The following is a 17,625-nucleotide window of genomic DNA, read 5'->3' as shown; positions in this document are numbered from 1 at the left end:
AAATACCAACCAGAATGTGAAGTCTCAGCAGTTGGAAGCTATCACATGGAGTGGTAACAGCAGCCATGTTGCACTATGTTACCACTCCTATTTCTCCCTAGAATTCTATTTGCTGAAAACTCTCTGTTCACATTGTCTTTCTACATTTCTCCATAGTGATATTTGAAACAAGACTTCTGTCTAAACTTTCTCCAATGTACCTTTAGAACTAGCAGAGATGCCCATAATATGGTACTCCATATCTTGAAGAACCATATCTCAACTTCAGCATGGCCTCCAAACTTGGGTTTAGTGTGTGGGTGCTGGTGGCCTGGGATATACAGGAACTCAGACTAGATGATCTAGTTGTCCCTTGTAGTCTTAAACTCTATGACTAACCAGGGCCGGCGTTAGGCCAATTCCCCCAATTCCTCCGAATTGGGCTCCGCGCCTAAGAGGGCCCCGCTCCCTAAAGAAGAGAGCCTAACTTTTTAATTTTTACTCACCCGGTGACGGTCTGGGTCGGCAGCAGGTCCTTCTCTCGCTCCGGGTCTTTGGCAGCATGTCCTTCAGTGCCACGAAAGATCCGGAGCGACTGAAGGACCCGCCTCCAAAGTGCCGCCGAAGACCTGTAACGCCGCCGGGTATTTGAATCGGGCCCCGCACTTCCTAAAGCCGGCCCTGTGACTAACATTTTGTAAAGGGAAAATTATAACTAACATACACATACAGTCATCTGAATTGTATTCCAGCCTAACCAACTCCTTCATGTAACGCACGCATTCAAAGACCCTCTCTCCCATTCTGAGCAGGTGGCTACTCCATATTCCATCAATCCTCTGATATGTGAACAGAATTATCAGATCAAGAGAGGTAAAATGGTAGGGTGAAAAATATTAATAAATTAAAAAGGAAAAGTGTTTTTTTTCTTTCCTTCTTGTTCATTTAACAATTGTTTTCAGCTGCAGGCTGAGAGAGGAGAGCCGTTAATTACACTGAGAGTACACCTCCAGTATAAAGTGAGAGGGGGATGCCATGGTAACTGGTGAATGCAACAGTGAACAAAACGGTCACCCTTCGGTAGGAGTGAGATCTAAAAGAACTCATTTTTTTGTCCCCCCCTTTCCCACCTTCTTCTTCCCCTTTTTCTTGTCGCCTCTCAGCTGCATTAAATAAAACCTACAGACAACTCAGGAAAAACACTTTCAGCTCCATAAGCAGTCTCTGACATCTTGATGTGCAGAAAGAAAAGAAAATGAGGAGATGAAAATTAGCAGCAAGTGGGAGGAACAAAGAGGGGGGGAACCACATGAGGCAGAACAAGAGATGCTTATTTTCTAATTATTTAATGTTTCACTTATTTCCCCCCCATCCCTGGGAAAGGGCTTTTAACAGTTTCTTTTAGAGATTGACAAGGTAAAATTGTGGGAATATGAAAAGAATATCTGGACATGCAAGCCAGATCAAACAATATCGTCTCATCAGATTTCTCCCTGGAGAAAAAAACATGTTTACAAACTGTCATAACTATAAAGGGAAGGGTAACAACACTCCTGTATACAATACTATAAAATCCCTCCTGGCCAGAGGCACCAAAATCCTTTTACCTCTAAAGGGTTAAGAAGCTCAGGTAACGTCGCTGACACCTGATCCAAAGGACCAATAAGGGGACAAGAGACTTTCAAGGGGGGGGGGGGCTTTTGTTTGTGCTCTTTGTTTTGGTGTTGTTCACTCTTGGGACTAAGAGGGACCGGACATCAATCCATGTTCTCCAAATCTTTCTGAACAAGTCTCTCATATTTCAAACTTGTAAGTTAATAGCCAGGCAAGGCGTGTTAGTTTCATCTTTGTTTTTCTCAACTTGTGAATGTTCCTTTGCTAGAGGGAGGTAATCCCTGTTTTGCTGTAACTTTGAAACTAAGGCTAGAGGGGGTTCCTCTGGGCTCTCTGAATCTGATTACCCTGTAAAGTTATTTTCCATCCTGATTTTACAGAGAGATGATTTTTACCTTTTCTTTTTAATAAAATCCTTCTTTTAAGAACCTGACTGATTTTTCCATTGTCCAAAGATCCTGGGGTTTGGGTCTTTGATCACTTTTGTAACCAATCAGTTAGGATATTATTCTCAAACCTCCCCAGGAAAGAGGGTGTAAGGGCTTGGGGGAATATTTAGGGGGAAGAGGAACTCCAAGTGGTCCTTTCCCTGTTTCTTGTTAAATCACTTGGTGGTGGCAGAGTACCAGGTTTTAACTTAAGCTGGTAGGAATAAGCTTAGGGGGCTTTCCTGCAGGTCCCCACATCTGTACCCTAGAGTTCAGAGTGAGAAGGAACCTTGACACAAACCTACCATTTTAGTCCACATTCTGCTTTGCCCATGCACCTGTTTTATGTTTTATATTTTTCAGATAGTTAAAATTCAATCTTTATCTGAAATAGTTACATTTATGTAACTTAAACATCATTTCTCTCAACAGCTCTGAAAGGATAGGTAATATACAATATACCCAGCACATGCACGTCACTAAGGAAGCTCTGTTTTTCCTCTACATGCTACTTGCCATGCCACAATTTCAATTATGATTAAAGAGGTAAACTGAAAATTTAGAAAATACAAGAGTTGTAACAGTGCCCACACAATATAAGCTTCACAAGTTTCTGTTCTAACCTTAATAAAAGTGCTACTTGTAAGTACCTGCCTAGGAGAAATGAAGAAAAGAGATAGAGTTCTAAAATTTTTCAGAGTGCAACGCTTTGTTTATATTGTTCGCATTAACTTCACAACTTCAATCTCAAATAGTCAATGGAAAAGCCTGTAAGAAATTCCCTCCCATCAACCTAGAAATTTCACAGGTAGGTCTATAATAAATGCATCCCCAAACAAACATTCATCTAAACCCTTTGCAATACTAGGAATGGTCAGGCAAGAAGTGACCCTGTTGAGAGAGAATTAGATAACAGAGTCACAGCAAACTGTATGCTAATTTATTTAGAATCATATGTTCTCTGTAAAGGGAACAATAGTTGGCAAGACTAAATATAGCTTATAGCTCTCAGAGGTAGCAGACTGCTTTCAAAACTTCAAATATCTCTGTGACTAAGACTGCAGCCAGATTGGAAGAAGCACAGAGAAAAACAAACATCTTTCCAACTGCTGTGTGACTGTGGACCAAATTCATTTTTGGTGCAACTCCAATGATTTCAAAAAGAAAATAGCAAAGTGACTGATACTTATTCCACTGATAAGAGAGAACCTGCTACTGGTTGAAAGGTATATGGAGAAGGAGAAAGTTTTTGTTTGTAGAGTTCCAAAACCTCCAGCATATGATAGAAAATGTTTGTTAGTACTGTACTTTTGCTAACACTACATGATAAGCTACAGTATGCTATTGCCACAGTACCACCAGGAGCGATTTCATCTGCTTTCTATAGTTATCCCTGGACAAGGCTCCCTAGTTCACCAAGTGCTACCATTTTTATTAAAAAATTGCATATTTCCATTTCTGAGACAAGGGCAGGATCTTATTCCTTTTGTTCTTTCAACAATAGTCACAGTTTACTTATTTTTTTTTTTGGGCAGCTAGAAGGAAAGTTTCATAGATTCCAAGACTTAAAGGGACCACTGTGGTCATCTTGTCTGACCTACCTTTTTGAAGTAGAGCACACTGTTAAAAATATAAATAAATAAAATCAAACTTTGATTTCAAAATGGTCAGTGATGTTAAAATTTACACTATTATTTACAGTCTGAAATTGCCTAGCTTCAACTTCCAGCCACTGGATCTTCTTTCCCTTTCCTTGCTAGATTAAAGAGCCCATTATCAACTATTTGTTCTCCACGGAGGTACTTACAGACTGATCAAGTCACCTTTAACCTTCTCTTGTTAAGCTGAACAGATTGAGCTCCTTGTGTCTATCTCTAAAGACATGTTTTTCAATTGTTTAATCATTCTCATGGCTCTTCTCTGAACCCTTTCCAATTTATCAACATACTTCTTGAATTGTAGATGCCAGAACTGGACAGTGGACGCACCAGTGCCAAATACAGAGGTAAAATAATCTCTTTACTCCTTCTCGAGATTCCCCTGTTTATACAACCAAGGATCACATTAGCCCTTTCAGCTACAACATCACACTCAGAAAAGGCTGGAAAATGTGAAGTATTTTCAGATCAGATACAGAGGAATTTTTTTCCACCCTGCTCCAGTTTTTCTTGGCTTTTTTGCCTTCAAAAATTATCTGGGCCAAGCAGTGGAAACAATTATCCTTCATAATGCAATTCAATTTTTAAAGAGAGCCCCTTAGACTCAGAAGAAAACCAAAAGCCATTACACAAAAACTCTCCTTATATATAAATATAGCTAGTGCCTTTATCATCACTTTACATTAAAACTTTTATTAATGTATTTTTCTTACAGCCCACCTCCTTCCAAGAAAGAGTCACCATTCTATCATGATGAAGTAAGGTGGTTAAGTGACTCAACAAAGGTCTCTCAAAGTCTATGAATGAGGTTGAAATACAACTTTGGTCTCCTTATTCTCAAGTTGTGTGTTTTAATCAAAAAGGCCATCTTTTGCCCCCTTCCTTATGGCCTCACCATATTATGACGAAGAATGAGTTGGACAAAAGAGAAAAATCTTAATTAAAGAACTATTCAGAATTCGAGAAAAGAGGTTTGGGGTTTTGTTTAGAGCTGGTCAATTTTTTTTCCCCATCAAAATGTCTTTTAGGGTTTGTTTTTTGAGCCTTTAAGGATTCTCCACAATCATCACGGCTAGGAAATTACATATTTAATTCTCATTATCTTAAAATATAACATTCACATTCTGGAGTCTGTATTCTTTAGTAATACTGGTTTCATAAAAATGACCATAGCAAGGAAACAATGAAATAAATACTGAGAATCATTAAATAACTAGAAGATAATGGAACTGTGAACAACAATTAACAATGATTTATAAAGAACAAACAATGCCAGACAAACCTGATTGTGTAATTCGGTAAAAAAAAAAAAATAAAAAAAAAAAATCAGTGAATGAAGAGAATACATAATATCTAATATATTCTGACTTTATAAACACATTTAATATACAAGTCTTGAGAAAGAGGGCTTTGGAGCGGAGCCCGGAGCTGGAGCGCGGAGCAGCTCCAGAGCAGTGGAGCTGCAAGTTTTTGCCTGGAGCTGGAGCGGAGCCGGAGCACAGCGCTAAAGCCCTGTTGAGAAATCCTACTCACAAGATGAATTCAAAATGGTTTGGATCTGAATTTTGTTATAGAATGAAATCTGCCTGAAAGACCATAAACTGACCATAAACTGAAACTGACCATAAACATAATGTTAAACAATAATGTACAGATTAGGAAGAGTGCCACAGCAGACAAGTGTTAAGTTTGGTTTTATTTAACTTTTTCATGAAACATACAGAAGTGGAAGTAAACAGGATATTTATTAAATTCACATATGTTGGTAACTTGGGAAGTATTGTGAGAACAAAAATAATTGAGAGAGCCCTTTGGATGTTAGATATGTGGACAGGAAAGAAAATAAAACTTGGAAAAATGCAATAAATATATCTGGGGTGAAAAAAATATGAAAGATATTTAAGGAGAGGGAGAAAGCTGGAAAGCAATACAACTGGAAGAGATGGAGGAGAATGGAATACTAGACAAGATAGTGGACAAGAAATTAAGTAGGCATTTGCAATATAATACAATAGCAAAAAAGGCCAATGTGATGATGGAGTCTATATATTATTGTTTGTATTACAATAGGGCTGAGAGAGACAAACTATGACTTAGTCTGCAGTGTTCCAGAAACTGAACAAAAACTATCAAGAGAGTCCCTGCCTTCTTACAATCTAAACAGACAAGACAGCCAAAGGGTAGGAGGAGAAACAGATACAGAAAGTGAAGTATCTTGCCCAAGGTGACGCAGCAGATCTGGAGCAGAGCTGTGACTAGAACCCCTCTCTCCCATGTGCTAGTCCAGTACACGTTGCCTCTCTCACGCAGACATCAAGTCTTGGAGCAGGGAGAAGGTATTTCCGTTCTTTGGCCTTAAGTCAGCAAGGTAGTTAACCATATATTTAACTTTAAGCACATGCTTAAAATCCCATTGACTTCAGAGATTATAAGAAAATATTAGAGCTAAAAATATATAGCTTTGTTAAACAACTAAGAGCACCTTCTGAGGGGTATAAACACCACGAAGGGAGAACAACTATTTAGAGTGGTACAAAGGGGTATAAACTTTATAAGCAGTGGGATGAAATTAAGGAGAACATTTACGTGGGATAGCAGAAAAACATTTCAGACGGTAAGATCTATCATACCACAGAATAGTCTCCCTAGAGCAGTGGACTGGACAATGTATTAGAAAATATATTGAAAGGAACAATTTTGTATTTGCAGGTAAAATGAACTAGATGATCTAAAGTGTCTTTTCCATCTCTAATGCTTAAATGCCCATGATTTACTGTCATGGTTTCTCGATATATATCTATGTATGTAAAATGCATGTGAGGCATATACCCCACCCAATCCATTTCAAAAAGTACTGTCCATGTTCTCCCATCAACCATACCAATTCACTGGATGGGGGGAAAAACCCCAAATTGTTTCAGCAAGAGGACAAGCGACTGCTTAGCTAAAACATAGCTTTCACTATGTTTTAATGACCAGGAGACTCTGTCTCAGCAAAATTAGTGACTAAGAAATATTGTGAAGAAATTAAATGCTCCCTAACAATCTTTTGTTTTGGTTTGCATTTTATATCTATGTCAGCACCACATATTTACTTATGTAAACTCATATACACTTGCCAGTACCTGGGGCCTTAATGGAGTAAATCTGGACTTGCTGTAGAAAACCTCTTCCAAACAACTTACAGAAGTATAAAAGTAGATATAATTACGTTTTAGAAACATGGAGTATCTGTGTTATTTAACTGAAGTACCTCCTCTTTACATTTTGTGAAACTGGAAATCTAGTGTTCTCGGATTATATTTATGTCTGCACTAAGGCACATACTGCACGTTTTGTCCAGTTCAAGATCATCGAAATCTGAACATATTTGTTTGCTTTTCCCTTAATACCGTGCATTGATACAATGGTATCTTAATACAACTACTGCTAGCAGCCAGTTGTATGATAGCTCCTTTTTGGAAAAGTATAGATCTCTGTAAAATTAGTTGCACAGAGAAATAAAGTATGGGAAACACTTTCAGTTGGGGGGAAGGCTGGGGGGGAGAGGAGAGACAGGCAGCCTTACCACAGGCTCAAGCAGATTTTATGGTATGGCTATCATTTTTTAAATCTGAAGATAATAAATACGCAGATAATCATAAGAGGTTGATGAAACAAATTGGTCTTTTAAAAGGTAACCAATACAGATTCTGAATAAGATATTTTAATACTTGTATTGAAAGTTCATGTATGTTAATAATGATAAAAAAAAAAAGCTTTTTAAAAAATCTTAATTTAAGGAAGCACAGCAGAATTCCTGTAAGAAAGTACCTGAAATAAATCAATTTTCAAAATTGGACCTTGCTCATTTTAGCTAGTGTTCAATATTAGGATTAAAAGTTATTCCAATAAAACAAAAATAAATTTCTTATTGCCCTGCAATAAAGTTTGGATGTTGCTTCTGTGCAGAAAACAATCCATTCTACATCTTCTTTGACTCTCTCTCTAATCTTTCAATTCTCAACTATATGTCTGACGTAACCTGTTAAGTCCCTTTGGTTTACAGCACCGTAATTTATTACTGAACGTTTTAAATTGAAGTTCTCCCTCTGGGGAAAACATCTCTCTTTACTCTTATTCTACTCACTTCCACTAAGTTGCACCTTACCTCTACTTCAAAAACAAGAAATACTGAAGATCTCCCTTTACTATCTTTATCTTCACAAACCTCACAGGTCTGTCTCTTGAACGTTACCTGAATTTGTCCTTATTTGACCCTACTTTTGCTGAAATTATTCTTCATGTCTTGTTATTTCCTGTTTTGACTACTGCAATTCCCTCTTCTCTGGTGCCACCACATACATGCTCTTGAACTTGAATAGTTTTTCCCACTCACTTTGTATTGTGACCTAGTAGGACTAAAGAAGTTAATTTCTCCTATGAGACGAGGGAATAGGAGATGGGTGTTGGTTGAGTAGGCTTGTCTGGGTTGATATGAATGAACTCTCAAGAACAGTCAACATATGGATGGAGTTACCTTGGAGATATAATAGAAGACCAACAACCAGACCCTAACTGTCAGCCAAGTGATGCAAAACATGAGAGAGCAGCATGACTAGAGCTTGAAACAAAGTAGTAAGATGTTAGGAGGCTGCAATAAGAACTCTCCTGCCCAGGACTGTGGGAGGGATGGAGTCCTGGATGTTTTTGAACCAAAGAAGCATGTTGTGCTGACAGCATGGACATGTGTAAGCTTTACGTTTCCATTCTAAGCAAAAGACCCTAAAATACTGTATTCCAGTTGATTAATAATGCTGACTTGTTTTGAAAAGGCTTTCCTGTGTCACTGAAAACATATGCTGTTTGCATAGCTCCCAAAAGGGCAAAGTATCCAACAAAAGATCAAATTTTTTTTTTTGGACTCAATGGAGCCACAATGAGAAACAATGGTGCCGAAGCCAGGGCCCAGTCTTGGAGTAGTGGAGCTGTGGGGCAAATACGTAGAGGCCTAGGACCTAGCACTAAAAAAAGGATGCTCCCAGAGAAACTGTATAAAGGTTGGAGGAAAGCTTTCCCTTTAGATCCAAGATATTTGGTAGGAAGGTTGCTGTTGTCTCATTGTTTCCTTGTATTCTGTTTAGCCAATACATGGTAGGTGTAGGCCACACCACGTTAATATTGTATTTTATTTAGCATGTGGGCAGTTATGTTAACATTTTTGTTTATGTCAAGATATATACTCTGCAATGCTAAATGAAGCTTTTGGCATTAGTGAATACAAAACTGGCAAAGGCAAGATACATTAATGGTTTGCCCTGGTACAAGTTTGGGAGCTGCCTTCATGCCTATTGGTACCTGGTACGTGGTAATCAAGAGATGAGGAAAGGTACAGAACAACAAACTAAGGAACTTGTACAAACTGATGGGTTGGATCTTAGGTGACATTTGAAGTGCTTTTGTCTTGTACACGACCTTGTTATAAATAGAGGTAATTTTGAGGGTATATCTTCGAAACACCATTACTGTGTAAGAGGAACATGCTGCGAGATAAGAATTGTTTCCCAAAAGGAGGGCTATGTATATCTCCTTTTCATATTGTATTATTTTGTCTTTAGGCGATACACTGGCTAAGCTTGGCTATTTGGTCTTTTGAACATTTTTACTACAGAACTGCAAGTGTAGTTAATCAATTGGCTATACATTTTAATCAGTAATTCCTGCCCCCTATTTGTCTTCTCCCCCTATTGTTTCTTGTCTTAAACTAAGACTGAGGGGCAGGGACTATCTTTTTGTTCTGTTTGTAGCATGCCTAGCAAAATGGGGTCCTGGTCCTTTGGAAATACAAATAAATAATTATATAAACAAATATATGGTATTGTATTTCTCAAGCTAGGTTGGCAAGTGCATTTTTAACGACTGGCCAAATTTAAATAAAAATAAACTGGTTCAAATCCTCTCTGCGTCTCTTAACTTTCTCAGATGACTGGAATGTTTCTCTTTGCCCAAATAAGTTTCTATCACCCAATAAGATCACATAAGAGAAGTAGCAGTTAAACAAACCTTTAGGAGCTGTCTACACTAGAGGGGCTTCAATGGCATAGCTGCTTTGCTGAGCTATATCCTGTAACCCCGTAATGTAGATGCATCCTACAGTGACTGAAGGGGTTTTTCAGTCACTGAAGGAACTCCACCACCTTGACTGGTGGTAGCTAGGATGACAAAAGCATTCTTCCATCAACCTAGCTGTGTCTTCACCATGGATTAGGTTGGCATCGCTAGAACACTTGTATTGACTTATTTTCTGCTCATCTTTAAAGAGACATGACAAATACCAAAACCCCTGAAAACAATGCTGCCAAATAGCCAGGTGAAAAACTTCCCTGATGGGACTGGAAAAAAGTTAAAAAAGCAGGTATTGATTGGACATCCCATTCAGTCACTAGTTCTGGCAGCCAATAAAAGTCTTCAGAACAAATATGCATGCTGATTGGCTGTTACAGTTGTAAAATCTGTGCTACCTGTGGCCATGAAAGAAAAAAACCCAAGATACTGGCTCGTTAAAAACTGATAAAAACAACAGAAAAATCACAGACCTGTGAGTCTATTTTCCCATCCAAACCCTCCAGTAACACAGGCCTCTCTCCTTGGGTTGCTGCTGTTTTACACATTAGCACCATTTGTTTACAGGAGGTAAATATTTGCTGGTTTGAGATAAAGCAGGATTCACTCTATTGGAACCAGACAGATGTCCCGTAGAGCAAATATTCTAGTGCCTGCATATTAATTCATGGCTTTGTACTAGCAATAATATGTCATCTCCATGCTATTCAAGATCAGATCCCCAGCAGAAAAGTCTCAAACTGACTATCTTGAGTAATCTCTAAAATTCAGATTTCCACCTTCCCAAAAGGGAGTTCCTAGAAGGCTTTGAAGAAAGGCATATGTTAAATTAGAAAGTAAGTTTTATTAGAAATGACTTATTAGGAGAACCTGTTTGTTCCAGTGTACTCTGCTCTAATAGTTGCTTTCAAGACTATATTTGTTCGCAGTGTTCTCCCATCTCAAACTTTAGCTACATGACTGAATAATGAATGACGTTTGCTAGAGGATCTGGTGGTAAACTAGTCACATTCCCAGAATCTTAGCATCCTAAAACTAACATAACTCAATTGGTCATGCTAACCTTCTCAAAACTCTACTTAGCAACAAGTTATTTCCAGTATGGAACAACAGCAGGATGGATAAAAATCAATTGTTTTTGAAAGAAAAATAAAAAAAATGTTTTATTTACATCGGATTTTTTAATGTCATTTAAATTGTAAGTTTCTCTTTTTAAAATTAAACCTGTTATACAAAACATATTATAGTCTCTTAAAACATTTAAATAAAAATAAATACGCTGAATCCGTGAGCCTCTATAAAACTTTGAGTTCAAGGCTGCTTTTCTATATAAAGAAAGAATTAAGGAAAAAACATCTAACTTTTGAGGTCAAGCTTAATAAATATACCACAACAGGGCAGCCTAACTGAAGAGATGGTCTCATTTCAAGAGCTAGGCGAAACTAGCAATACAAATTCCTGTCACTTTCACTTAGGCATATTTGAATATTTTCCCAGGCTGAAGTGAAATAATCAGTTAAATTCACTGACTACAGTTAATGCCTCAGTTTAATAAATAATTTAGCTGTAAATGTGAAACATGTTTTGAAAAGAGAAGTTTATGTATTCAAAAACATTTAAGGTTGTTTTGTTTAATAAAAATAAATTTGATATGCCATTTTGTGTGATTAATTAAATTCCAGTTACCATCCCAATAAGGCTTCACACAAATCACAAGCAAGAAGCTAATTACCTAGTAAATAAGCAATATATCATTCACCATTTTCTACCACACTCAAAATGTACAGTTAATAAGAATCTGAAAATACTGAGCTATATAATTTCTTTATATATATATATATACACATATATATATATATATATATACACACACACACACACTAGTAGTTATTTAGTAATAGTTAACCCTCCTAGATAGCAAAAAGTTGCACCAAATCTAGTGTAAATGATCTATTTAGTTGTAAATCAACATATTTTAATGGTTATAACAACCAACGAGAGTGCACCTTTCTTTAGAAAATAACTAAAATACAAATGGAAAAGTTGATTAAAATTGATTATTTAAATCAAGGCTTTCCACGTGGTTAAATAAATCATGATTTAAATCAATGCACTCTGAACAAAAGCATGGTTTGTTTTAAGAAATTCACTACTCAGCATATTAGTTTTTACAATCTCCAGGTCACAAATCAGACTAAAATTTTTTGTTTTAAAGAAAAAATAAAGACATGATTTACCTTCTGATCCCCGATTTCTTTATAAAGAAACAAGTTAAAGAGTAGACTATATGGGAAGAGAAAAAGTCCCTGCTATATTGCCATTTGCACTATTTGTAGTCATTTGTGTAGTTTTAACAGGAAAATGTTACTGGCTACCTGATGGGGTCAATATGGAGAACAAGCCCTTCCACTGAAAATCAAATCAAGAGAGACTCCTGCACCTCTTTCTACCTCCTTCCTTCAAGAAATCAAACAATTAGTTCTCAAGAACTTGTCAAATTGCTTCTTAAATGAAGCTGCATTGCAAAATACTCCATAAACAACTTGAATACAGAGTATAAAATGTAGTGTCCTTGCAACTATATGAGAAGTGTAACATTGAGCACATTGGACTATCTGCTCCTACTTCTCTTGCCTGCTTATATTTCTAGGAGAAAGAAAGAGGTAATTTGTTTTATCTTGTTAATACAATTGTTTTAATAAATGCTAATAATGCCAATAATTAAAATCCACTACCATCACTTCTAAGATTCTACACCTGTAGGGAGTATTGTGTATTAGCAGAATGGGAAGAATTCGTGCAGCATAAAACGTTAAACCAGTATCTTCACCAAAACTCCCAAACTGAAAAAAAAAATAATTAAGTTGGTCTATGTGAGGACAAATGATCTAGGCCTTTAAACCAACTGCACTCTGAGACATTGTTTGACATGCTAACTTTACAAGTGCACCTGAACAATAAAAGGTGTGTTTGTAATACAGATATCAAGCAGAAGAGGACAAACTTCTATCAAGACAAGAAAAGGGATTTTAGTTAATGAGTGCCGCTGTAATCCGAATGCTTCAGGTTTTCATTTTTCTAATTTATGTTGGCACTCTACATCTAAGGAATGATTAATTAAAAAAATAGAATAGAAGCCCAGGTTTAAAGATCCCCAAGTGGTGTGACTGTAGAAGTGCAATATGCTCAGTTGTCTTCTGGTTTCTGACCTCTTTTGTTCACAGACTAATGCTAATTCTAGAAGCGAATTTCTGGTTATTGTGCCTGGGGCTAATAAATTATGGTTCTTAAGTTATAAGAAAAGTCCCGTCTCAAGCATAGCAAAACATTTCTTTTGAGGTGACAGAATTAGTGAAAGCCCTAAATGCATGACACAGAAGCCCTCCTGTCTTCATGTTATCCATTCATTCATCAGAAAGACCTTCATCCCCATTCCTATTGTGACAGCTTTGTGGCCTTCTTGAGAGAGGGTGCTGTTTGACATCATTCAGGCTGTAATGCAAAGATCAAACAGTAACCCCACGTATCATAGAACTGTTGATCGAATTGTAGTCATCGCTCTACATGAATTTAATAGATTTCTAAAAGGACTTTGACACAGTGGATAGAACTGTCTATTGGAAATTGCTGCATCACTATGGAATCCCCCAGAAATCTGTGATTATTCTTCAAAGCTTCTATGAAAATATAACATGCCAAGTAATACATAACAGCAAACTGACTAAGCCACTCACTACCGGCATCAGACAAGTACATCTTATGTCACAGATGACTTTCCTATTAGTAACAGATTGGGTAATGAGAAAATCCACAAACAGCCCAGGGGTTTGCAACAGACTTTCACACAGACACTAGAAGACCCTGACTTTCCAAATAACATCAGCTTGCTGTCCCATACCCACAAAGATATGCAAGCTAAAACAAACCATCTCCAGACATATGTTACTAGGGCTGAAAATCAACACTAAGAAAACTAAAACCATGAGTATCAACCCCAACAACACTTTCTGGGATTAGCAAGCCCTAGTAGGTGAGGTAATACCTTTCACTGGACCAACTTCTGTTGGTGAGAGAGGCAAGCTTTCAAGCTACATAGAGCTCTTTCTCATGTCTGGGAAAGGTACTTAGAGTGCCACAGCTAAATACAAGATCAAACAGATAGTTTAGCAAAAGTAGTGAGCATATATTCTAAGGGACCATTCTGGGATTGACATAGAAGAGGTCTGACACTTCACATATCTTGGCAGCATCATAAGCAAAACAGGTGGAATAGACAAAACAAATTCACAACTAGGGGTCTCAAAGTTATTTAGAACAAAGGAATTTATCTTTATAGTTTGAGACATACAAGCATGCACATAAAATTGGCCATAAGGTAAGGAGAGTAAGCAGATGAACCCACAATGGAAGTCTCTGGGCCAAAATCAGCAACTTTAACTGGTGGTCTAAGTAGACTGTAAAACAGGTGATATAACTTGTATGATTAGGTATTCAGTAAAGATGTGAAAAATGAGTGCAGCTTACTGATCTAGGAGATGTGTGTGATTGTAGCAAGAAAAGCAACTAAATGGGAAGGTGTAGGGGAAAGCATACCTCCAGCTTATCTTTCATCCTCTTGTTAGTTCTTTTCCTGCTCCAGACTCCATGGTGCGTAAGTTATACTCATTTTGCAACCCCCATTAAATACCAAACTGATACAAGATACACAACTTTACCACTTTCATCCATTTTTCAATGTTCTTATGAATGAGGAATATATTGTATTTAAGTCATGGCTGAATTTGGCTCAGTATGTATACACAGTTCTACATTTTTGGTGCAGAAAATCTCACCTAGTAGCACTTTTTGTATCTAGTTTTACAATTTTAAAATACTACTTCTACCACTTTATATCATAGGAAAGCAATAAAAAGTTTCTAACTTGGACTTCTTTAAATATTTCAAACAAGTTTGTGTTTACTGTTCATACATTTTTGAGGGCTGTCAATCAATAATATAGCTAGATTTTTATATTTTGAAATACTGTATAAGGCAGCTGAGTAATATTTAAAAACTGGCTATTGAGTAGGCACACTGGGATTTTTCCAAGATGTATTTTACTTTTTCTAGTTGGACTTCAGAGTCACTATTTCTGCTCTTAATCCATGTGTGCTGATGCTATAAACGGTCAACTCTGTGGTTTGCCAGCAACCTGAATCATCATAGGACACACCTACTGACCTGTTTGCTCTTTCTTCTTGGCTTTAGGTTTCTCTCCAAGGGTAGGTAAATAACCATCTGCCTTCAGGTTCCACAGCTGTTGCTTGGAGTACAACCCAGAAACCACAGAGTTGCTGGGTGACCATGAAAAATGAGACCTTTACATGTAACAATATGTACAGATCTGTTGCTGCTGGTCCAAAGGTTTAGAAGATTTAGATAGAGGAGTCATTGTAAAAGTACGGAAATCACTCTGATTTCCACTGTTAGCTACCTACATCTCTCATCTTAAATCAGGTCAGCTCAATTGTGCAATAGATTACAAGTCATCACAATCCCGCAACAGCCTTTGTAATGACTGATATCATAAAAACCGATGAGGGGAAAGAGTATAAAGAGTTAGATAAATAAATTTCAGCCAGCGGACAAAGAAAAAAGGAAATGTGACAAAGGGCTAAGAAACAAATAAGAATTGAAATATCCTTAGCAACAAACACTTGATTAAACATTCAAAGTGTGAAATCCCTCCTCCCGATCTCCAACGATACTTGTTCCTCAAAAACAATGTTAAGAGGAAGTAGATGTTTCTTACGAGACTTAAAGACCCTTGAAAGACCCTAGAATGCTAACTATCAGACCATAAAATAACAGTGTTGATGATGGTAAAGGGATGAAAGACTGGTTTAGTGCTTACCTGTTTCTGTGCTGAGGCTCCCATATGAACCTGGCAAAACTTGACTGCCTGTTCCAGGGCTGCTTCCTCATCCACCTGAATAAAGGAGGACACTTGATGAAGCCAGGATGATTTAATAACTGGCAGAAAAGCTACCACTGATTTCAGTGCAGCAGAAGCAGGCCCTTGAGTTCCAACACAGTGTGGGTATGACTTTGCATCTTGCAAACAATGCCCTTGTCCCGGCAAGAGGCTCTGTAGCAAAGTGCCCCCTTGCCCAGAGGCAGTTTGGTGGGATGGTATGAGGCCATCTGAAATATGTGGCTCCTTTCATATTTTGTTGGATACGGTGTTCACTGTTGCGCTCTGGTTTAAGCAGATTGAATCTGCCTGGTGACATATTAATCAGACTTTATGCTAACAAAGCCACTGCAAAATTTCAAGCTGGGAAGTGCTGAAGGCTCTCCCTATTGCCCGAGTGCATCAACTATCAGTGAACCCTACTGACCAAGGAAGCAAAAAAGATAGTCCCTCTTGCACCCTCTCTGCCAAGATCATAAATCAAAAATGTTTGTTAAAAGTAGTTGTTTTAATGTACTTTACCTTATAGATAGGACATGATGCAACTCCAAAATTAAGAGCTCCAAAGTAAGGATGCATTAGGGATTTATGTTCCTAACATAGGTGACATATTTTGATTAATAATCACTCCCTGCCATCTGAGTCATAAAATGACAATGGTAACAGAGACACAAGGTGGGTGAGGTAATATCTTTTATTGGGCCAATTTCTATTGAAGAGAGACAAGCTTTAGAGAGAGACAGAGAGCTCTTCTTCAGGTAACAGAGGAAGCTGTTTGCCCATAATCTACAGAGAAAGTTGAACTGATAGTAAAATCACTTGCCTGTTTAATCAGCATGTATGTTTCTGACATGATCTTCTCAATCCTGCCCAGGTCATAGGCCATGACCTTCTGACCTTGTTGCCACACCCGGTAGGCATCCAGTAACAGAGTTTTCCCAGACTCTGCATCATCTAGTAACTTCCTCTTTCTGTTTGATCTCTGGACAGCTTCCTCTGCAGGTGCTGCCTGAACTGTTCCTTTAGCTGCCTGCTGTTGTTGCTGTTTTGAGCTGATACTTAACTCCTCCAGGGAGAGTTCTGCAGTCCTGCTTTCAGGGGTTTTGTCCTTTGAATTCCTGCCAGACAGAACACGATCTGGCTCAGTATGTTTAAAGGAAGAATCAATTTTTTCAGGGTCTTTGGAATATCCATCAAAATCCATGGGCTCAACTGAGCCAGGCCTGAGGACCTCTTTCATCTCCTTGTCATTCTTATCCTCTTGTTCCAATGTGTCCATAGCATTGAGGGTTTGTCCCTGGGTCACTTCTTTTACTCCATTCTCAGTACCACATACTGCTCCATCAGAGAAAGCTGGCTTTTTGGGAAGGACCTCCTTCCCCTCTTCAGCACTAGCTTTGTTGGAAACATCTGTTGTCATCTTTCCTAATGCAAGGCTACAAGATTTGGAACCTTGATCTTCTGAAACCTTTAAAAAAAGATCATCCTTTTTAATCATCACTGAAATCAGAAGAAACTTAGTATTTGAAAAGCTAACTACAGGTAACATGAAGGCTGACAATAAGGACCACTGTTGTGTTGCTGTCTTTGGTGCTAAAGAGAATGAGTTTATTTAGTGTTCATTCTTGCTTAGTCCTAAAAAAAAAAAAATTCCGTTAAAATTAATTCAAGTCACTAGCTTTAAGACTGGTTTCAGAGTAGCAGCCGTGTTAGTCTGTATCCGCAAAAACCAGAGTCTGTTTTTGAAGTTTTTTTGTTGCAAAAAAACTTTAAAAAAAAAAAAAGCTTTAAGACTGGTTATAATATTCTGATGAAAAGATCACAGTTGAACCAATAGCACAAACTGAATCAAAAATGCAATGGCAGGTTTATTTTATCCTTAAATTTCCTT

The 17,625-nt window shown here is 37.7% G+C and overlaps 1 protein-coding gene across 3 annotated transcripts in view; it reads right to left on the bottom strand.

The window, feature by feature from the left end:
• CABIN1 (calcineurin binding protein 1) overlaps nt 1–17,625 on the bottom strand; it is a 223,059-nt gene that overhangs the window by 33,295 nt on the left and 172,139 nt on the right. For all 3 annotated transcript variants that reach the window (XM_044990035.1, XM_044990037.1, XM_044990036.1), the window contains exons 32-33: nt 16,558–17,202; nt 15,675–15,749 (exon numbers count right to left, since the gene is read on the bottom strand). In XM_044990035.1, the coding sequence (XP_044845970.1) occupies nt 15,675–15,749; nt 16,558–17,202 (720 nt within the window). The remainder of the gene's footprint in view (nt 1–15,674; nt 15,750–16,557; nt 17,203–17,625) is intronic.

The sequence above is a fragment of the Mauremys mutica genome, chromosome 16, assembly GCF_020497125.1.
Source record: "Mauremys mutica isolate MM-2020 ecotype Southern chromosome 16, ASM2049712v1, whole genome shotgun sequence".
NCBI lineage: Eukaryota > Metazoa > Chordata > Testudines > Geoemydidae > Mauremys > Mauremys mutica.
This window is presented reverse-complemented; position numbering and strand designations above follow the sequence as displayed.